At 41.9% G+C, this 22,464-nt stretch overlaps 3 protein-coding genes across 3 annotated transcripts in view; 2 read left to right on the plus strand and 1 right to left on the minus strand.

The window, feature by feature from the left end:
* Window positions 1-8,694, minus strand: part of prep (prolyl endopeptidase) — a 9,717-nt gene extending 1,023 nt beyond the window's left edge. The window contains exons 1-13 of the mRNA XM_056764240.1: window positions 8,551-8,694; window positions 7,967-8,041; window positions 7,699-7,832; window positions 7,361-7,491; window positions 7,072-7,281; window positions 6,867-6,988; window positions 2,991-3,096; window positions 2,687-2,878; window positions 2,391-2,588; window positions 2,206-2,309; window positions 1,943-2,079; window positions 439-533; window positions 13-144 (exon numbers count right to left, since the gene is read on the minus strand). Coding sequence (XP_056620218.1) covers window positions 13-144; window positions 439-533; window positions 1,943-2,079; window positions 2,206-2,309; window positions 2,391-2,588; window positions 2,687-2,878; window positions 2,991-3,096; window positions 6,867-6,988; window positions 7,072-7,281; window positions 7,361-7,491; window positions 7,699-7,832; window positions 7,967-8,041; window positions 8,551-8,592 — 1,678 coding nt within the window. The 5' untranslated portion in view covers window positions 8,593-8,694. The remainder of the gene's footprint in view (window positions 1-12; window positions 145-438; window positions 534-1,942; window positions 2,080-2,205; window positions 2,310-2,390; window positions 2,589-2,686; window positions 2,879-2,990; window positions 3,097-6,866; window positions 6,989-7,071; window positions 7,282-7,360; window positions 7,492-7,698; window positions 7,833-7,966; window positions 8,042-8,550) is intronic.
* A 1,270-nt stretch (window positions 8,695-9,964) lies between these two features.
* On the plus strand, window positions 9,965-15,939 carry prdm1c (PR domain containing 1c, with ZNF domain). The gene is made up of 7 exons (XM_056764242.1): window positions 9,965-10,061; window positions 10,802-10,942; window positions 11,327-11,449; window positions 12,601-12,829; window positions 13,066-13,862; window positions 14,759-14,887; window positions 15,074-15,939. Exons 2-7 carry the CDS (start codon window positions 10,823-10,825, stop codon window positions 15,515-15,517), a joined length of 1,842 nt encoding a protein of 613 aa, XP_056620220.1. The 5' UTR covers window positions 9,965-10,061; window positions 10,802-10,822; the 3' UTR covers window positions 15,518-15,939.
* A 472-nt stretch (window positions 15,940-16,411) lies between these two features.
* On the plus strand, window positions 16,412-22,171 carry xkr5a (XK related 5a). Its single transcript, XM_056764241.1, has 7 exons — window positions 16,412-16,605; window positions 17,356-17,539; window positions 17,708-17,877; window positions 18,110-18,322; window positions 18,570-18,739; window positions 18,882-18,993; window positions 19,490-22,171. Exons 1-7 carry the CDS (start codon window positions 16,494-16,496, stop codon window positions 20,410-20,412), a joined length of 1,884 nt encoding a protein of 627 aa, XP_056620219.1. The 5' UTR covers window positions 16,412-16,493; the 3' UTR covers window positions 20,413-22,171.
* The last annotated feature ends 293 nt before the right edge of the window (window positions 22,172-22,464 follow it).

Genomic DNA, 22,464 nt, shown 5'->3' on the forward strand with positions numbered 1-22,464 from the left:
TGTGTCTCGTACCCACGAGCAGACCCCCGTTGGATCCTCCATTGATGGTGAGTTTGTTGGGTGAAGTGTAGCCCTCCTTTATCAGATACTCAGCTGCACACTGGAAATCTGTGAAACAGTTCTGCTTATTGGCCAACATCCCCGCTGTACAGCAAGAGAAAAAACGAGAGGTGTGAGTGATTCGTTTCATTATCTAGAAGTAAAAGCTATCTTCCACAGTAATGTGTTCTTTCTCAAAAAGTACCCACATTTATTTTCCACAACAAAAAATACATATTGATACGGTTTCATAGTATTTTTTTTATTAACAGCAAAAAATACATATTGATACGGTTTCATAGTATTTTTTTTATTAACAGCAGGGAGAATTAGTATTAATTAATAATGCATGAACTAGTACTTTCCCACAGATTAAACCCCGAGTAACTATTCACATGCCTTTATGCCACGTCTCTCCGTATTCTCCACCTCCTCTGATGTTGGCGACAGCTAAGACCCCTCCCAGATTCCTGACGAATATCAACCGAGAAACACTACAAAACAAAAGGTGATGTTTATCAGACAAGCAGTGACTATGGAGACCCCAGGGAGTTTAACTTCTAAAGTTTTAAAGCAAAAGAAAACTTTAAAGGACAGTTCACACAAAATTAAAATTCTATCATCATTTGATCACCCTCAGATTGTTCCAAACCCGTATACATTTTATTGTTCTGCTGAACATTTGAAATAATGTCAGTAACCAAGCAGATCTCATCCCTCATCGTCTCCCATAGTATTTATTTTCTTTACCATGGCTTTAAATGCGGGCTGAGATCTGTTTGGTTGCTGACATTCTTTCAAATATCTTCCTTTGTGTTCAGCAGAACAAAGAAACGTATTCAGGTTTGGAACAACCTTAGGGGGAGTAAATGATAACAGAATAAAATTTTTTGGGTCAACGTTCGCTTTAACATTGTCATTTTGTGTACTCAAGTACTACAAAAAAGTTAGATTCGTTTTCAAAGAAAGCAAAAACTTAGAAAAGAAAAAGAAAGCAAATGACTTAGTCAGTCAGTCTTATTTGCCAGGTCACAGCCAGAACATTGCGTAATGTGGACACGGGGTACGTTTCCCAAAAGAATAGTTAGCCAAATATGACCGCAAGTTCCGTCGTTCCAGCATAGTTCAATGAGTCAAGTGTTTCTCGAAACCATCGTTCCAACGATCAATCGCAAGCAGCATTGCAAAGTTGCGTGGTTGCATATTATGATATGACGACTTAAACGTAAGTTATAGTCGTGCGTAGAACCTATGGTGTAGATTACGCACAGCCGCGTACCATACCCTAAGACGAAGCCATACGCCCACCTCTCCAAAAATGTTACAACGCGTCAACTCATCGTGGACCGCAAGCCCTGGGATTGGTCTGTCTGAACGCCTCCCTCAGGTCAAAAACCTCTGCGATAGAGTCATGTTTACTCATTTCCAAATGAATTATCTTGGTAAAATAATTGTGCTTGTGTGTTAAACATCTCAAATCTGCAATAAAAGTGACTGTTTACTTGCCGCTATCACTGCTAATACTTCTCAAGCGAGCTACTTTGTCTTCGGCACTTGTCTTGGTTACACAAGCAACACGTGCCTGGACACTGACGCCTGTTGACACGGACAACGACGCAGAGGTGTTAATGAAAACCGACACATAACCTACGGCGTAGGTCCTAATGCATATTTCTTACAGCAAGAATTCGAAATGAATTCGATCCGAACGTAATTATTAGTAGACGTCATTACTCCACCACCTGTGTGGCGTCATATGTTTCTACACTTAATAGGACTCGGTGTTATAAACGTGGTTCAAACGATTGATCTCCGACATACTTTCTATGGTTTCGGGAAACAGTCGTAACTAAGTGTTTAATTTCCCCTGGATGTGTGTATTTTGTGTATGTTTGTATTGTACCTGTAGCTGGGAGTGATGGAAATGTTGAATCCTCCATATCCATACAGGAAGGCTGGATGAGAGCCATCCAGCTCGAATCCTTTTTTGTGGACGATAAACATGGGGATCTGTGTGCCATCTTTACTAGGATAAAACACCTGGAATAAACACACAAACAAAGTACATAATAATACAAGGAATATGCAAAAGTACGTAAGTTTAAGGCCACGGTTCTGACCCGAGTCTATAGCAGACACAGAAGATGAATCGTGAGACTGATGTACCTGAGTGGTCTGATAATCGGCAGGACTAAAGCCCTTCACCGTGACCTCTCTGAAGACCTTCGGCTGCAAGGGGTCTTTAGTCAGATCACAGTGATAGATGATCGCTGCAGAAAAACACAACACGCATCACCTCACTGCATCTTAGACATCTTAGGAGATTTTAAGTTCTTAAATCTTAAACTTACATGGAGACAAAAAAGAAGTAAAGCTGTAAAAGATCTCCGAGTCTATCTTTCGCCCGGTGAACCCCATGACCGAGCCGACGTCCAGCGGAAACGTGCGTATCTCCTCCCCCGAAGACAGATGGAACATCTTTAACATATTCTTCACATCGTGGAGGAAACACACAAACAGGAAGCGGGAATATGTACAGGTAGCAAACACTGAGAAAAAGAGAGAAAAATACACATTTAATCTCACGATAAATCATAAAATTAAAAACGACATTAATTTATGTCGTCACGGATCTTTGTCTGCTCACCAATGACATCTTTCTCATGTTGAGGAATGAGCTCTTTCCATTGGCTGGTGGCCGGCTGGTCAAAGTCAATGTTGATGAGGCGATACTGTGGAGCGTCCAGGTTGGTTTTAAAAGTGAAGACGGTTCCTTCATTTGTTATGTATTCATATTCCGCATCAAAGTTATCGATCAGCTTCACCCACGGCAACAAGTCTGCCATCAATCAGATAAATAAAACACAAATGGAAACTGTTTGTTACAAGCCTATTTGGCAGGTTATTTCTTAAACAGCATATTATAAAGCAACATATGCTACAGTTTGTACCTGTGATTCCCTGGGGCACAGCGTTCAGGTCACAGTACCACAATCTGTTGACGGGGTCACATCCCTCTCGGATGGACAACAACACAAAGCGCCCATCATCAGACACCTGGAAACACAAACACACACATTATTCACAAACTTACCCCATTTCATTTCTTAATAAATGTTTCGGGGATCTAGTTTTGTTTTTGATATTATTAGTTTTTCCCCTCCTTGAACTGCCACCTTACCGTGGTGGAGGGGTTTGAGTACCCGAAAGACCCTAGGAGCTATGTTGTCCGGGGCTATATGCCCCTGGTAGGGTCTCCCAAGGCAAACAGGTCCTAGGCGACGGGTCAGACCAAGAGCGGTTCAAAAACCCATATGACGACTATAATTTCGAGGACCGTGACGTCGCCCGGTATGGCGCAGCCGGGGCCCCACCCTGGAGCCAGGCCCGGGGTTGGGGCTCGTATGCGAGCGCCTGGTGGTCGGACCTTCCCCCATGGGGTCCGGCCGGGCTCAGCCCGAAGGAGCGACGTGGGACCACCCTCCCGTGGATTCACCACCTACAGGAGGGACCGTAAGGGGCCGGTGCAAAGTGGAACGGGTGGTAGTCGAAGGCGGGGGCCTCGACAACCCGATCCCTGGACGCGGAATCTAGCTCTAGGGACATGGAACGTCACCTCTCTGACGGGGAAGGAGCCGGAGCTTGTGCGTGAGGTTCAGAGATTCCGACTAGAGATAGTCGGGATCACCTCTACGCACAGCTTGGGCTCTGGAACCACACTCCTCGAGAGAGGATGGACTCTTTACCACTCTGGAGTTGCCAAGGGTGAGAGGCGGCGGGCTGGTGTGGGTTTGCTTATAGCCCCCCAGCTCAGCCGCCATGTGTTGGAGTTTACCCCGGTGAACGAGAGGGTCGCGTCCCTGCGCCTCCGGGTCGGGGATAGGTCTCTCACTGTCGTTTGCGCCTATGGGCCAAATGGCAGTGTAGAGTACCCGGCCTTCTTGGAGTCTCTGGGAGGGGTGCTGGAAAGCGCCCCGACTGGGGACTCCGTCGTTCTGCTGGGTGACTTCAACGCCCACGTGGGCAGCGACAGTGACACCTGGAGGGGCGTGATTGGGAGGAACGGCCCCCCTGATCTGAACCCGAGTGGTGTTCTGTTATTGGACTTCTGTGCTAGTAACAGTTTGGCCATAACGAACACCATGTTCAAGCATAAGGGTGTCCATCAGTGCACATGGCACCAGGACACCCTTGGCCGGAGGTCAATGATCGACTTTGTTGTTGTTTCATCTGACCTACGGCCGTATGTCTTGGACACTCGGGTGAAGAGAGGGGCGGAGCTGTCAACCGATCACCACCTGGTGGTGAGTTGGATCCGATGGCGGGGGAGGAAGCTGGACAGACTCGGCAGACCCAAACGTACTGTGAGGGTCTGTTGGGAACGTTTGGCCGAATCGCCTGTCAGAGAGATCTTCAACTTCCACCTCCGGCAGAGCTTCGACCAGATCCCGAGGGAGTCTGGAGATATTGAGTCCGAGTGGACCATGTTCTCCACCTCCATTGTCAACGCAGCCACTCGGAGCTGTGGCCGTAAGGTCTCCGGTGCCTGTCGAGGCGGCAATCCCCGAACCCGGTGGTGGACACCGGAAGTAAGGGATGCCGTCAAGCTGAAGAAGGAGTCCTATCGGGCCTGGCTGGCTTGTGGGACTCCCGAGGCAGCTGACGGGTACCGACAGGCCAAGCGGACTGCAGCCCGGGTGGTTGGGGAGGCAAAAACTCGGGCCTGGGAGGAGTTCGGCGAGGCCATGGAGAAGGACTATCGGTCGGCCTCGAAGAGATTCTGGCAAACCGTCCGACGCCTCAGGAGGGGGAAGCAATGCCCCACCAACGCTGTTTACAGTGGAGGGGGGCAGCTGTTGACCTCGACCGGGGATATCATCGGGCGGTGGAAGGAATACTTCGAGGATCTCCTCAATCCCGCCGTCACGTCTTCCATTGAGGAAGTAGAGGCCGAGGGCTCAGAGGCGGACTCGCCCATCACCCGGGATGAAGTCACCGAGGTAGTCAAGAAACTCCTCGGTGGCAGGGCACCGGGGGTGGATGAGATCCGTCCTGAGTACCTCAAGTCTCTGGATGTTGTGGGGCTGTCTTGGCTGACACGCCTCTGCAGCATCGCGTGGCGGTCGGGGACAGTGCCCTTGGACTGGCAGACCGGGGTGGTGGTCCCTCTTTTTAAGAAGGGGGACCGGAGGGTGTGCTCCAACTACCGGGGGATCACACTTCTCAGCCTCCCCGGGAAAGTCTATGCCAGGGTACTGGAGAGGAGAATCCGGCCGATAGTAGAACCTCGGATTCAGGAGGAACAGTGTGGTTTCCGTCCCGGTCGTGGAACACTGGACCAGCTCTATACCCTCTTCAGGGTGCTGGAGGGTTCATGGGAGTTTGCCCAACCAATCCACATGTGTTTTGTGGATCTGGAGAAGGCATTCGACTGTGTCCCGCGCAGCATCTTGTGGAGGGTGCTCCGGGAGTATGGGATTCGGGACCCTTTGCTAAGGGCCATCCAGTCCCTCTACGACCGGAGCAGGAGCTTGGTTCGCATTGCCGGCAGTAAGTCAGACTTGTTTCCGGTGCATGTTGGACTCCGGCAGGGCTGCCCTTTGTCGCCGGTTCTGTTCATAATTTTTATGGACAGAATTTCTAGGCGCAGCCAGGGGCCGGAGGGCGTCGGGTTTGGTGACCACACGATCACATCTCTGCTCTTTGCGGATGATGTCATCGTGCTGGCCCCATCAGACCAGGACCTTCAGCATGCACTGGGACGGTTTGCAGCCGAGTGTGAAGCGGCGGGGATGAGAATCAGCACCTCCAAATCTGAGGCCATGGTTCTCAGCCGGAAAAGGGTGGCTTGCTCACTTCAGGTAGGTGGAGAGTTCCTGTCTCAAGTGGAGGAGTTCAAGTATCTGGGGGTCTTGTTCACGAGTGAGGGAAGGATGGAGCGGGAGATTGACAGACGGATCGGTGCAGCTTCTGCAGTAATGCAGTCGCTGTACCGGTCTGTCGTGGTGAAGAAGGAGCTGAGCCGCAAAGCGAAGCTCTCGATTTACCGGTCAATCTACGTTCCTACTCTCACCTATGGTCATGAGCTGTGGGTCATGACCGAAAGAACAAGATCCCGGATACAGGCGGCCGAAATGAGCTTTCTCCGCAGGGTGGCCGGGCGATCCCTTAGAGATAGGGTGAGAAGCTCGGTCACTCGGGAGGAGCTCAGAGTAGATCCGCTACTCCTCCACATCGAGAGGGGCCAGCTGAGGTGGCTCGGGCATCTTTTCCGGATGCCCCCTGGACGCCTTCCCGGTAAGGTGTTCCGGGCATGTCCCACCGGGAGAAGACCCCGGGGAAGACCTAGGACACGCTGGAGGGACTATGTCTCCCGGCTGGCCTGGGAACGCCTCGGTGTCCCCCCGGAAGAGCTGGAGGAAGTGGCTAGGGAGAGGGAAGTCTGGGCATCCCTGCTTAGACTGCTGCCCCCGCGACCCGGCCCCGGATAAGCGGTAGAAAATGGATGGATGGATGGATGGATGGATTATTAGTTTTATCATTTTGTTTTACATTTATAACTATTTTTTTAAACAAATATATGTATTTTTTTTTATAATTTTCATGTTAATTTTGGTTTAATTTTTAGCTATTATGATGTGCATTTCTCATTATATTTCTTTGTTTATTTTTCTATAGCGTTATAAAACTAATACATTTATATTGGTTTTAGTTGAGTTTTTATTTTATTTCATAAGAGATGTAAATTATAGTCCAATTATAAAAAAATTAGTTTGTCTTGTAGTTTCAATTGAAAATTTGTGTGTGTGTGTGTGTGTCCTTGCTACCTCAGCACCACTCATCCATTTCGGCTCATCGGGAAATTCAGCACAAAGAACGTCCTGAGACTGAGGAGTTCCCAAAACATGATAGTACAACTTCTGGTGCAGGTTGGTGGAGGTTTCAGTACCTGAGACAGAGAGAGAGATGGTCTGATATCTGTGTGGATATCCGAGTGTGTATCTTTGTAGAAGTCTTTGTTTGAGAATTTACCATCGCTCTTTCCATCCTGCTCGGGATAAGAGTTGTAAAAGAGTCCCTTCCCATCGTGAGTCCAGGACATGCAGCTGAATTTCACTCTCTCCAGTTTGTCCTCTAGAGGTTCAGCACCATCCACTCGCAAGAACCTCATCTCGACCCAATCAGAACCGCTCGCGCTGGTCCCGTACGCCAGGTACTCGCCATCCTCAGAGAACGCATAACCTGCAGGACACACAAAGGCGGTCATGTTAATTCACATTGGTCACAAAACAAAATATCATGTTGATGAAAGGTACAACACCTCGTAAAGCTACTGTCCCATCTTCTGAGAATGTGTTTGGGTCCAGGAAGAGGGCGGGTTCTGCATCAAGGTTCTCCTGCATGTACAGAACACTTTGGTCCTGAAGACCAGTGTTATAAAAGTGAAAGTATCTACAGGAGAGAAAAACACAATTTGTTCTTTTTACAACCCATAAACATATACAGAGCAGGTCGAAAATCAGAGCAGAAATTCAAGATCTTATAATGCAGGTGAATGCATAATACCCAAAGCCTCAGACAGATTATCAGGTGCGTTCACATTTTCTATGGGAGCTGACGGCCTGCCACAAATTGAACATACCGAAAAGGCCATCTCACCTGTCGCCACGTTTAAAGGGGCAGCTGTATTTGGGATAGTCGTAGAGTTCAGTCATGCGTTGCTTAAAGACGTCTCTGACCTCACACTGCTCCAGAAACGGCTGAGTCAACTGATTCTGAGCATTCACAAATGCCTGATAGATACACAAAGTCATTCATCTCAAATAAAAGAGTCAAATGTTGAATATGTAAAGTCAAATCTCAGATATATAGTGCCTAACATCACATCATCTTTCAGTCAGAGGTCCTCAGGTGAGTGTGTGTTCACCTGTGTTTTTTCACTGTCAGGATCCTCCAGCCAGCTGTACGGATCAGGAACTTTACAGCCATGGTAGTCATCGATCTACATAAACACACACATACAGGATTTTGCTTAACTTTTGTCTTATTAATAAAATAAAACATGCAAAAAAATTGAGGATATCAAAGATGGCCAAATCGACTTAACTATAAATATCATTTTCACAGGGTTTATTTCTGAAAGAACATCATTAGACTGGTACTAAAACAATAGATGTGAATGGGATTTATGTACAATTGATCAACTAAAGTACTTAACCCCGGTGAACATTTTCCTTTAAAGTTAGATAACAGATAAAATCTAAACGTTTAATGTTAGTCTGTACACTATCTCTTTAAATCTAATGGTGCCTGTCAGAATTACAGAGACTTCACTCGTGCCAAACTAGGGAGCTTCAGCAAATCATTGACATTTTTACCCATTCATTCATTCATTCATTCATACTGATTCAATCTTATACTCACTATACATTCACGTTTATCGATTTATCTCTTCATTCATCTCTTCTCATTCATTCTTCGATTACGCATTCGCATTTTTTAGTCACTCACCACAGATTCGTCTCTGTAGACGTTTGGATACTGAAAAGGCATTATTAACTGATCCTATTAACCGCTGTTAAACAGATGAAACGATGAAATAAGCACATAAACTGTGTTTTAGGGAGTTAAGTGTGTTGGACAGCCGCAGCACAATCTCCGGAACCGGCTGACAGAAGAAAGACAAACAAAGACAAACGCGCGCTGAGCAAAAGAGCGCTGAAATCACCACAGCGCCTGCTGCTGGATGAACAGGGAACATGCAGGAAATAAAATCACCTGTTTCTTTTTTAGACATTTCTTTGTTTCTATTTTAAATTAGGACCTTATCAGTTTAGATTCATACACTAAGCCTATATCAAAATAATAAAGAAGTTACAATTTCTATTTTTTATTTTGCGATTTGTTTCAAAGAAAATTACATTGAATCAACATAAATGTTTTTTTTAAAGAAAGAAAACAGGGTTTTACAGGTAGGTAAACATGTATAAATATTGGCAACTTTTGCAACAAGAAAATAAGATTATCTAAACATGACTATGTTTTATATGTTATTCCAAGAGACCTAACAAAATGTTTTAAAAATAAATAAAAATTAAGAGTTTGGACTGAAAACGAGATGACTTCAGAAATCTTGTTTTTTGCTGTGCATTTCAATTAATATCAATCAAACTACAGTTGGTTTGTTTTCATTTAGGCCATAATAACTAAAAAAATACAGGTAACTGACACAATAAAACGGAATAAAAAAATGATAATATAAACCCTTATATAACCCTTATAATATAACTCTTCCAATATTCATCATACTCACAATAAAACCATTTCCAGAAACATTTTCCTTAAATTTTTTTACAAACGGACCACTGTTATGTACACTACAAAAAAGTGCACTGTGCATCTATACTCATCTTTACATTTTACTTAATAAAGTTTTTCCGGGCATCAATCTGTTGATGGTTTGTGTGAATCTTTAACATGACCAATGATGTAATGGAACTTTCACTCAATAAAGAAGAAGTAAATGATGACAGAATTTTCAAATTTGGTTGAAATGTCTATATGGAGCTTCAACAGCTAAAAACAGTGCAAATACATGTTTTACTTTTGCCTTTATCCACATATTGCTTCATCCTTCCAGACCTATACCTTATTTCTCTGAAATAACATGCGTGTGAACACGTTTCTAATGCAAAGTCTGTGAATACATTTTGGGGTTGGTAAGAACATCACGTCATTTCCAAACCGAAGACCACCGTGACTTTTCTGAGATAACCACAGATAGAAGCTGTGAAACATGCACCCAAATGAGGAGAAGAGGTAAAGACAGAGAGAGGAGGGAGAGAGAAAGAGAGGGCGTGGAGGAAGACGTTGGGTGGAGTCTGTCTTCATCTGATGTGTGAATAAAAGAGGATTGTACACTTTTTAGAGAGAGAAAGAAGGAGTGAGAGACAGAGCAACAGGATAACTCTAAACATCTAAAGACCAGAAAGAATTACACTCCCCTTGAAGAGGCACTCAAAGTAAGCAATCACACTTTACTTATTTTGGAATATCTATAATCTGGAAATCTGGTGCGTGCGTGCATGAAAGAGAGAGGCAGTCAGCTGAAGGTTTTCTTGACTCAGCTCATCTCTCTTTAGGTCAGATGTTGAGTAAGTGTTGTGGTCGCAGTGTTTGTGTGTCTGTGGAACGTTTGATCAAGAATTGAGCTGTGTATAGTTTCATTCTTACTGGTTTGTTCATCTGAAATCCCACATCAGACGGAAACATAGTCAACCAAACCTGAAGAATAAAAAAGCCCATAAAATATTATTGCTCGTTTCTTTTTTAGGTTTTCATTCAACTATTTGTAAGTGTCAGCATTGTCTGAGATGTTTTTTTACAGAAACCAAAAGATAAGATTACTAGAGTGCTTTTTTGGAAGAGAAATCTGAGAAGTCTCTTTTAGCTATCCTGTTTTTTGGGGAACAACTTTAATTTGGGATTTTTTCTTTATTTAAGTATTGATGCTTTAACGATGTCATTTTTATGCATTTAGCAAATGCTTTCTGCCAAAGCAGGGCAGTGCATTTACACACTGGTGCCAACATGATTTACAAGTTAAGCTACAGGAACACTAACCTTAAACTACAACTTAAGAATCCTTAGAAACCATAGAAAATACTTTGTGGTGGGTTTTGTACGGAAGGGCACAGTACATTGTAAGAATATATTGTTTGTCGTTTGACCATCTTTCTGTCTGTCCATCTGTCCTCCACAGGTATCATACTTTGTTTTAAAAATGCCATCTAAAATCACAGCGAACGATGGAGTCACCGTACACACGGAGAAGCATGAGTGGATCAGAACCAGCATGCAGGCATCATTTCCCAGAAACCTCAGGTTTACATATCACAATCAGGTAAACACACATTCAGCGGCTGTCCATTTTCTTTTATGCTTCATTTAGTACTAAAATGTCTCAGAAAAGTGAAGTCTGTTCTGAGAAAAGCTTCTTGTGGTTTGCAGATGCCAATTTTGGTTTGCTATTTTGATGTGATGACACTCACACTTGTCCAAGTGTCAAACTCCTTTTTGGTTTATCAGTGCTAAACAAGCAAATACACAATTATCCTTTAATACTCATACATCGAACTGTTTACGAAGCAATAATCTTTATTAATAAAATGTACTTTGTCAACGGAGTCTGTCAGCGTAATACTGTACAGCCATGGGTTCATCTTCAGCATCTTCTGTTGTCATGGTAGCCCCCCACACACTCGTTTTGGTTTTTCTGTGTTGGTAGAAGGTTGGGGGTGTTTGTACTACAACAGAGATTCCCGCAGGGACATGGTTTGGCCCGCTGCAGGGAGATCGTCTCCATTCTGAAGACACACCGTTAGACGTCCACGGACATCACATCTGGAAGGTACGTCAGTAGAACAGAGAGTGAAAAAAAGAAAAAGTGTATGAGAAAGTGAGATTGAAAGCCACTCTGAGTCATTGGGGTTCATATTCACTTGTCATGTTTCAGGAGTGTGTGTGTGTGTGTATGGTCATGTTGGGTTTCGGTGACGCACTGCATCTCGCTTACATGTGCCAGTAAAACGACAGTCATACTTCACACATTGACTAAGCAAGGAAGTGGCCAACAGGTACACACACACAAAACAGGGTTTCCAGAAATCATTCGGATACATTTGAATTATAAATAAATTTTAAACTTCATTTATGTTTTTGCAATGCATAAGTGTCGGTAGCACACACACAAGATACAGCTGCGGGAAAAATATGAGACCATTTTAATCAGAATTTCTAGATGTATTGTAGCCATTTCAGTCCAGTGTCTGTTGAATTTCAACAAAACCAAACTTTAGGAGAGACATAAAGTCATCCAACAGCAATGTGAAAGACATCATTACAAGACACATGAAACTGTGATAAAAATCCAGGTTATCGATCTATATTTTACTTTTCCAAAATATGTGTAGAAATATGAATTTTATATTAATGTATATTCTGTGCAGTACTTGAGGTCTGAAAAAACACAGAGCATCTTTTCTGTTATTCTGACCTGTATCTCCAGAATTCATTTTCTGCAAATAAATGCAAACAGAAACAATGTTTTTATAAGAAATTTGGGAGAAATATTGTTAGTATTTCACAGACAAAAAACTAAAATGATCATTGTACCTAAACGCATACCCGTAAATAGTAAAGAAACGGACAGACTGAAAATTAACTAACAGAAGCAACTAAACTGAAAATAAGGAGAGAAGAACAGATGTTAAGAGTAAAGTTGCACAGATGGTCCGTTTATCCATGGCAGAAATACTGAATCAACATTGAAACCACAGTGTTTCACTTTCACATGCTAAATTAGACGCAAACTTTAAATCTGAGAGCAAAAGCATGAACCACTTTTAGTTGATTATTAGTGGTGTTGACGTTATCACTAATGCTCAAACTTTAAAATGACGATCCCCAATTTCAGTATGAAACTAGTTTTTTATATAATTATGCAGTAAATATGTGAAAAGTTTTCAGTGTTGATTGTGCTTTTGTCTTTCTTTTGCTAAGATCTCAGAGGGGCGTTTACATCACTTCCTGTTCCATAAAGATGAGAGCAGCAGGAACTGGATGAGCTTTGTCAAAGCTGCCCCGTCTCCTTGGCAACAGAATCTTGTAGAACGGCAAGTTGGGATGGAGATTTACTTCTATGCAGTAAGACATCTAAGGCCGGGGGAGGAGCTATTTGTGGGGCGGAGACTGGAAAACGACAAGCCAATCACAAGTCTCATAACTTCCTGTGAGTGATCTAGGCTATGTGTGTCCTGTCATCAATATCATAAAAACGATTCGACGTTTGAGTTTGGTTCCCAAATGAGATAACTTTGTTCAAAATTAAATAAAAAATGATAATATAATTAAAACTTTTTTAACAATTTTAAAAACGGAGTTACCTCATTTTGGAAACCAAACTCTTCATTTCTCTTTCATTTTAACCAATGACACAAGTTTGACGTGTGTGTTGTCCTGCTTTAGCTCAGACTTCAGTTTGTGTGGAGAGACAGAATCCAGTGAATAAAAGAAAAAGAGGTCATACCATCACTGAGATCCTGGAGTCTGACTACAGTTTTCCCAATCCACCTCTTCTCAAAGAAACTTACAGCCTCCCATCTAAACATGAACCTAAAAGTAGAAAAGCAGATCTGATCTCAATCGGCACGCACCAGAAACCTTCGCTGACCGTAGTCATGCCTGACATCTCCATGACTTTGAGAGGTCTCCCATACATGCCTACCATCCCGCAATCCCCTCTGCCGAGGCACATCTCACCTATCATTCAAAATGTGCCATTGCGCCAGCCGTCACCACACCTATCCCATAATATTCCCTTTCCACAAATCCACATGCATCCATGTCTTTTGAGATTGGCATCAAATGAGAGTGACCTTCCGTTAGTTAACAGAAACGACTCCAGAGTTCCTGTGAAGACTGCCAGTACCTCATCTTTAAAAGAGGACACAAAAGCGGCATATAACCGACCCACGACCCCACCTCCATCTCTTAGCAATACAGCCAATCTCTTTCCTGGTTCATCTGATGAGGTAATCAATGACATCACCGCCCAGAAAGATTCACCTGAGGTGGGTGTGGCTACTCCGAGCATCTCTAGCTCCACCCACCATGACACCCCAGGCTCCCATGATCCATGTGTGAAACCGGGCCAGACAGTAGGGCATCATAACCTACCGTATCCGTTACAGAGACAGAATGGAAAGATCCAGTATAAATGCAACGTGTGTGAGAAGGACTTCAGTCAGCTCTCAAATCTGAAGGTATTTTAATTATTTTTCATTCACAACTTTAGTGTTGGTGGTTCTTCTCAATGATTTGCATGTATATGCACGTGCCAAATTCTTACAAATGCGACCTTTGCATTTATACTTATTTCAAATATGTGTATTTTTTTTTCTTAAAAATGTATTCTTAAACTAATTCTTAAGCTTGGGGCTCATTCAGGGAAAGAGACAGATTAAGATAAGGAGTCTGAATTACTTTATTGTTGCCCGACACACCTCTCTTTACTAGAAACAGCTCTTCAAATAAGATCCCATTAGGGAAACATCTAACATGTTGTTGCAGACGCTCTGTTAAAAGGTGTTGAGCAATAATTATTTAAGACACCACTTGAATGCCAAAAAAGTATTTATACACTGAATATGCTTTATTTTATATTAATACACATTTTTATTTTCAAGATTTTCATTGTTAATTTTTTCTATTGACATTTTTGTATAATTTTTATAATTTATAAAATTATGATTTTTTAAAAGATATAATAATTTTAATATAATTGTAATGTTTATCTCAAATAGATTAATATTAAATAAAAATAAATAAAAAAGATAATAATATATATAAATATATGTTCAACCACCATACAGGGTTATTATAGTTCTGTTATTATATTCAGTTTTCAGTTTCATTGTTGTTTAGGACATGATACTATATGACAAGCTATTTGTTTTTCGCCAGTAATCATTTTGAACACAAAGTGATAATAAGTGCTACACATTTTTTATTTTATGTTCCACAATACATCAAAATATTCATATTGCTTATGTAATGAGGTTTTGTCTCTATTTTTGGAATAATGGAATACATTTTAAAAAGTAATATGAGACAAAAATTGTGTTTTACTTTATTTCTTTCACATCTTTCAAACTTTCAGGTGCACTTGAGAGTTCACAGCGGTGAGAAACCGTACAGGTGTGTTACCTGCAAAAGAAACTTTTCCCAACTAGCTCATCTTCAGAAACACACACTGGTCCACACAGGAGAAAAACCTCACGAATGCCATGTAAGCTCTCTCAGCTTGCTAATGGAGTTATGTGTCTTTATAAAAAATGTGTCTTCCATCATTCATCCATTATCATCATTTTTTAAATAAAAATATTTTCTATTCAGTTTGCTCTTCGTCCAACTTAACTGCTATCTAAAAGAAACAAATGAGATATATAAGAGATGTGCCGTGTCTTGTGCGCAGGTGTGTAACAGGCGCTTCAGCAGCAGCAGTAACCTGAAGACACACCTGCGTCTTCACTCAGGTGAACGGCCGTACGTCTGTAAGCAATGCCCGGCTCGCTTCACCCAGCACATCCACCTGCGTCTGCATAGACGTCTGCACACCTCCCCACGCCCTCACCAGTGTCAGGAATGCCTGCGCAAGTACACACACCTGTGCAGCCTGCAGATCCACTCGCATCAGTTCTGTCCCGACACCAGCACCACAGGCTCCGCCTCTCAGCTGGTCCTAGCCAATGAAGAGCTCGAGAGCTTCGACGTGAGTGAGGCCGCACAAAACCTTGAGGTTGCCATGGAGATGGCATCCGTACAGAGGATGTGTCAGTTGATCTGGGCGCGGGTGCTTGCAGTTCCGTCTTCCCTCCAGCAGGGGGCAGCACAAAAGCGATGTGAAGAAGGCCTGTGATGAACAATGACAAGATACCGTTCACTTTATGAAAGAAATGTCGGTTTGTTAAACGTGAGCAATAAATGCAACAGCTGTTTTCGATATTTAAATATATTAACTACACTTAAGTAAATAATCTGCATATAGTTTGCCAGTTTTATCTCCCTTGAATGCAGAATTTCTATTGCACTGTTCTTTCCTCAGAGTAAAAATGAGGCTTTTATTAAATATATCGCAATATGATATCATAAGTGTGTGACATATCACTTTTTCTTTAAAATGTATACATTTTGATGATACTAGTTTTTATGTTGTAACTATTAAGGTTTGAATAACCATAACTTTTTTGCATTGTGTTGAAGGGTGTGATCTCAGGGATTTGTGTTATTATACTGTTAAATTATTGGAAAGTGACAATAAAGCCCTTTTTTATCAGTGGTTCCTAGGACAAGCATATTATTTTCATATATCATACATGCATGTTATTGTCACCATGCGTTTTGTATGTTGTTGTAGTTTTTCAAAACTGCTTATTATACATTATATAACGTTACAGAGTATATTATGCAGTATTGTATATACTACTAGAATTTTCAAATAAATATCAATAAAAGCCTTTGAATAAAGACAAATGGAGTTAATTCTACCTGCCATTTGCTTTAAATGCGTTAGCATGTGCTTGTTTGAAAGGTGTGCTGCTAAAATATCACGTTTCTCTTGCGGTGTCCTAAGTAACATAGTCTGTTTTTTACACAAAATGCACATACACAAAACAAAATGTAACTTAACTATGTGCATTTAATCTTAAAACATACGTATGTAAGTAGAAATACAATGGAACGATTACATAATTGAGTGCGTAACTGTCTCTTTAAAATCCAAACGCGTGACGTCAGATATTTTGACAGGACGACGAGGAAACTGGATCCGCCACTGACAACAACACCAGCAAACACAAAGATGACCCGGGGAAGCACGAGTCCCGGTAGGTGAAATGCCGGTAACGGTGGCGGAGTGGAGAAGATGCGGCGGCGGGGGCGCGCGCTGCTGGCGCGTGCTGATGCTCGCCGCCACCGCGCTACTGATGCTTGCGGAGAGATCTGCGCGTGAGTGACCTTACACTACACACATGTATCTCGTGCACCCAATATTTCACAGCAAACACATGAATGCAAGTGCAATGACAATAGACAGGTCAGTTGATGCCTCAATACCGAATTGTCCACGTTCTAAACAAAAAAAATGGTATTACAGTATAGTGCAATATCCAAACCCAGTGTGGTACTATTGTGCTATGCCAAAACATGGCAGTGCTGTGCCACAAAACCTGGTAGGCTACTACCTTGTGCTATGTTAAAAACATGGTACTAGTAGTGCAATGGGGAAAACATGATAATTGTGTAGTGCAATACCACAAACATGGTAATACTGAAGGGCAATAACACAAACATGGTAATACTGAAGGGCAATACCAGAAACATGATACTATAGTCCAATGACACAAACATGCTAGTACTAGTTAGTGCAATTCCAGAAAAATGGTAGTACTATAGTACAGTGTACTATAGTACTATTTAGGGCAATGGCAGATGCTTGCTTAGTGCAAATGCATTGAGAAAAAAATCTATAAATTAATTGCCATATTTGTTTTTTATAAAATAATAATATAAAATATCATCATAAATGATGGGGACGGAAATGTACTGCGTCGCTGCAGTTTTACTATGATGACTGTGTTAAAACTACAGATTACTGATTATATAAGATCTCATGTAAACACCTTTACTTCAGGTGCACAGATGTAAATATTTAATGCTAACACCTTTGTCCATGGTTTGTTTCTCCCTGTTTATCAGTTGTTTACTGTATCGGGTTCTACCTGTGGCAGGATGAGTTGTGTTTGGCCGGACTGACCTTTGCCTTCCTGTTGCCGGGGTCACTGGTGCAGGTGTTGAGTTTCAGGTGGTACAGAGCCGACGGAGACACACGAATTTGCCACAATTTCGTCGTACACACACTGCACCTGGGCATCTTCAAAAGGTGTGTGTTAGTGTGTTGGCTTCAAGTTAGAGTTAAGAGTTATTGAAGAAGAATCTTTTAGTCTTCTTAAAAAATATGGCACGAAACCAAGTCATGCAGATTTTTCAAACGCATGAGAATAAATAAATAAAGTTTCATTCATATACATGTGTTTGTGTGGCGTGTCAGGTTATTGGACTGCAGCATGGGCGAATGGACGCAGTCGCACGCGCAGGAGGTGATGCATCACGCGGATGCGTCTGCTCTGCGTCTCTTGGAGGTTCTTCTGATGACCCTTCCGCAGACGTTCTTGCAGACGTACGTTCTCACTGCTCCCGGCTACGGTCTCTCGTCTCCAGGTCTGTCCTGTTGAGCTCTGTAGTCACACACAGAATTAAAACACATCAAGACAATATTCTGCAGAGTTAAGTTAAAACAGCCGTTGAATAGACTATACATAAACTAAGGGACGAAATATTTTTAGTAACAGGATGATGAAGTGTGTGTTAAACAGGCAAGAGTGTATAACTGATAAGAACAGAGATATGGGACATGAAATGTTTGTGTTCTTCATGTGTGTGTGTATTGCAGTTGCTCTGTGTGCTGGTTTGTGTTTGCTCTCGTTGTCCTGGGCGTTGGTCCTGTACAGTCGGGCGTGTTGTCTCATTCGTCCCGGGCATTTGCAGATGCCACCAGCTGCGCTCCTGTGCCAGCTGCTGTGGAGGGCAGGCACGTTAGCAGCACGCTTCACCAGCCTCGCCCTGTTCACCCGAACCTTCGGCTGCTGGGTCATCGGTGTCATGGGTGGGTCACACTTTAGAAAGAAAGAAAATTTGAGGACTCATGACATCCCCAAGGATTATTTTTGTAGAGTAAAAGCAGAATAAAATAAATGTAAAAAAACGACAAACACCAAATACCTTGACGATGTTTAAATATTTACAAGTTGAATAATATATCAAATTATATTTACATTACAGTGATGAGAATTGAGAAGAGGTGATGCCATTTTCCTTAAAAATAACTTTATCTGTTGTTCTTCTCCAAACAGCCTCTCATTGGCTGATCGGTGGGCTCTGGTTGGTCTCCCAGCAGACCGACATATATGTGGGCAAATGGTCGTGGCGTGTGTTTAACGTGATTCTGGGAGGGGTCCATGTGTTCCTGTTTCTCAATGTAAAGGACGGACCCTCACGGTTCCGCATGGCAGGATTCTACACGGTACGAACAGTTAACTTTTGATGAATCAGAATGATTTGAGCTGATTTTTTCTGACAAACATTGCTAAATAATTCGTATTTTATGGAGTGTTTTTGTTTGACTATAGTCCTTTAAACACAAAACACATTTTTCCGTTGTGCAGGTAATGCTGCTGGAGAATGCAACACTGTTATTGGCTGCTTCTGACATCCTTACTGATGCATCATGGGATAGCCTGATCGTAAACACTGCTGTCTTGTGCAGTTTTCTGTTTGGTGAGAATTTGTGTAATAATGTGTTTGTATTTAACTGTGTCTATGTGTGTGTCCTTTCAAATCCAGATAGGGGAGGCATTTAAAATGCACAAAATTCAACAAAATTATTACCAATATCCATAGTATTTACATAAATAAACATAAAATTGTTCTAATCAAATATAATAAATTATGTAAATAATATAATGATTTTATATGATTAATAATCAGTATCATTAATAATAATTTACTATTTATATCAAATAATGCATTTTAAATAATAAAAGAAAAAGATTATACAATAATTTATTTATGTATATAAATGAATGCATTGTAACTAATCTAATTACATATTTATATATAATATAATAATTTTATATAAACTAAATAAATATATAATTATAATCCATATGAATAATAATCACTATAATTATTGATATAAATTATATCAATAATAATGTAATATCTACTGTATAATAATTCTGAATAATTATTATAACCTATTTCACTTTTCCAGGTTTGACCGCCCTTGTGTCGTACTACCGATTTCTACATCCCAAATCCACCGAAATCTCGCAGGGTTTGCATCAGCATGCGCACATGGGCAGGGAATGTCTCCAGCAGACCGATTCTTCATTCTCTCTTGGAGACAAAAGTCTTCCCCCCGCCCTTTTTCCGTCCTCTCACCCTTCCTGTTCCCTCTCCGGAATTCCCGGATCTCTCCTGGAGCACCCGGGGAGCTGCGGAGTAAAACCGGACGGCGAGTGTCGACACCATCACTGGCTGCTGATACGTCTCGCCCTGAAAACCGGCGACCCCACTAAGGTCAACGGGGTGTACGGTGCGGGGGGCTTGTCTGGGATACTGGTGATGGATCAAAAAGCAGATATAAGCGAGGACGGGTGTGCGCTCACCTCTGACAGCAGGGACGATACGCTGGCGCCGCTGTCCGACTGCAGGGAGGAGTTTGAGAGCGTGAGTGAAGCGCGAGCAGAGGAGGACGAAGACGACAGTCTGGAAATGGAAAGCCCGTTGGAGTCGCCAGTCTCAGAGTGCAAGAGGAGCTCACCGGAGGGCAAGTCCGTGTTTGGGGACAGTCCCGAGCCGAACTACTGCCCCACCGAATCAAGCTCCACCTTGTACTTCAGCGCAGACCCACAATCCCCCAGCAGCTCCAGTAACCCACGCCTGGACCGCGAGATGCACTTCAGCTTCGGTTCCGGGCTAGAAACTCTAGATGAGCTGAGCCCCATCTCCACAGACGGTGGGCTGCACAGGGATCTCATGAGGGGACTTCTTGATCGAGCCGGGCCCTGCTACACGTCCTCGCCCGGACTGACCGGACAGGGGCTTCCAGAGAGTTCTGTAACCCACCTCAGAGGACCCCGCAGGCAGGTCGTTCTCTCCCGCAGGGTTTTAGAAGAGGACGCCGGGTTTTAACAGCAGAGCAGTGAAGCTATTGGAGATGCAGGACCCGTCTCTTGTGAAACGCGGGTGAATTTAAAACTTTTTTAAATGTAAAACTTTACTGTGAGAGATTGTAATAGATTTTCCTCTGCCCAGATTCAGGGATGTATGAAAAGATGCGTGAAGAATTGTCATAATCGATAATCATTCATGCGGATTATCGACTTCATAATCTGATGCATCGTGCATTGCTGTGTTCTTGCATACTTTCCCTCTAGAATGTGAAACTTTAGTGAACTAAATACACGATTTTACCTGCAATACATCCCATTTGATTATAGAGACCGATAGAGCATTTAGCAATGACTGATCGCTGTCAACGTGAACAGGCCATTCATTTATACCAGAAAACTAGAAAATGCAAGCAGCTTATAAAAATGCAAACCTTGAAACTTGAACCTAATTATTTAAGGCATTAGAACTCTATGAAAAGATTCAGATATGGAAAAGTTTAAACTTGCATATTTTTTATGTTTACATTTTTTAAACGTTTGTTCTGTGTTTGTCTCGGTGCCTATGTTCAGAATGGAATACCAGCGTACCGCGTCATGCATGCTTTTTAGTTTATACTGTATACTGTATACTAAATAATATGTGTCGGTACACAGTATGGAGGGATTAAATAAAAAAACTTACTTTACGTTTGGCAAGTGGATAGTGTAATTATGCATAAAAACTCCAGGAGTTGCATTTTCATCTTCGCAAAAATAGAAGGTCAGATAGAGTGGTTTGCATTGTGGGATTCAGTCCACATAGTGTGCACCATATGCTACATCTTGAAAATAGAGCAAAATATATCTGCAAAACTCTTAGTACAAGATGATAGTATGCCATTCTGAACTCAAGCCCGCCTCTGTAAAAATCGACATGCTGTTGATGTGACAAGCACAATCCTTTCACAAGTTGCAGGCCTTATGTCTCCGTTCTGTTAAACTTGTATTCTGTCAGACTGTGATGTAACTCTTTTGAAGGGCTGTAGTCTGAATTATTATATTTGGCATATAGTGCCTGATACTGACAATAGATCAAACGTAAACTCAGATAATGATCCGATCTGTGAGTTTTTAATAGCAAATCATTTCATTTGGCTCTGTCCATCATCGTATTATTATTAGCTCCTACTACGTCAGTCGTTTATATCAGTTGAATGTCGTGAGATGTGATGCACTGTATCTGCTGTACCACATTTCCTGTGATGTATTTATTTTTGCTGAAATAGTGTAATAATCTTTCTGCATTCAAAAACGCAACAGGTTAAACTTACGGTTTTTACTAACCCGTTCAATATCTAGTCTTAGAAGTACAGGGGTTATGTAAAACATCCAAAGATATTTATTTATTTATTTAGCTGATGCATTACTATCTTTATATGTTTCAGTGAATATCTTAACATTTGTAAATCTTGGTGGTTTTCACCGTTTGAAGTGCTCAATGTGTGTTTGGTTTTTAATAAGGCATTATGAGAGAGTGTATTCTATCCAATAGTAGTTATTGCATGCTTTTGTATAAAGGAAATGTGTGCTTAAACAGAAGTGCTGTATATCTCCAAAAGGACTCTCTGTCAACATTTGCAATAAAGTCAAACTATAAGCCATGCGATAAGTTATGGAGAAGATCAATTCAGAAAGTCTAATGTTTGCTTGCTTTTTCAGGGTGTGGATTGTTCGCTCTTTACACATTAGATATATTTCTTGCCTGGAAATATAGTAAATGTATAAATTATTGTAATGATCTAAATTGATCAAAGTAAAAATATCAACAATTTATTTCGTTTGTGTTTATTGTCTTTACATTTGATGTGAAGTGCAACTTTCCCCACTGGTCAGGATGGACATTTAGAGCAATAATATAATATTAATTGTATTAAGCAACAGTGATCACTAAATAAGGTCTTTGTTTACATCAATAGTGCATACTTCAATAAAATGCATCATACAATAATTATCTTTATAAACATGTTTTGGTCAACAAATTTGTAAAAAAAACGAGTTTAATGACACTGGTCTACAAAACTTTTGTGTTTTC

The sequence above is a fragment of the Triplophysa dalaica genome, chromosome 13, assembly GCF_015846415.1.
Source record: "Triplophysa dalaica isolate WHDGS20190420 chromosome 13, ASM1584641v1, whole genome shotgun sequence".
NCBI lineage: Eukaryota > Metazoa > Chordata > Actinopteri > Cypriniformes > Nemacheilidae > Triplophysa > Triplophysa dalaica.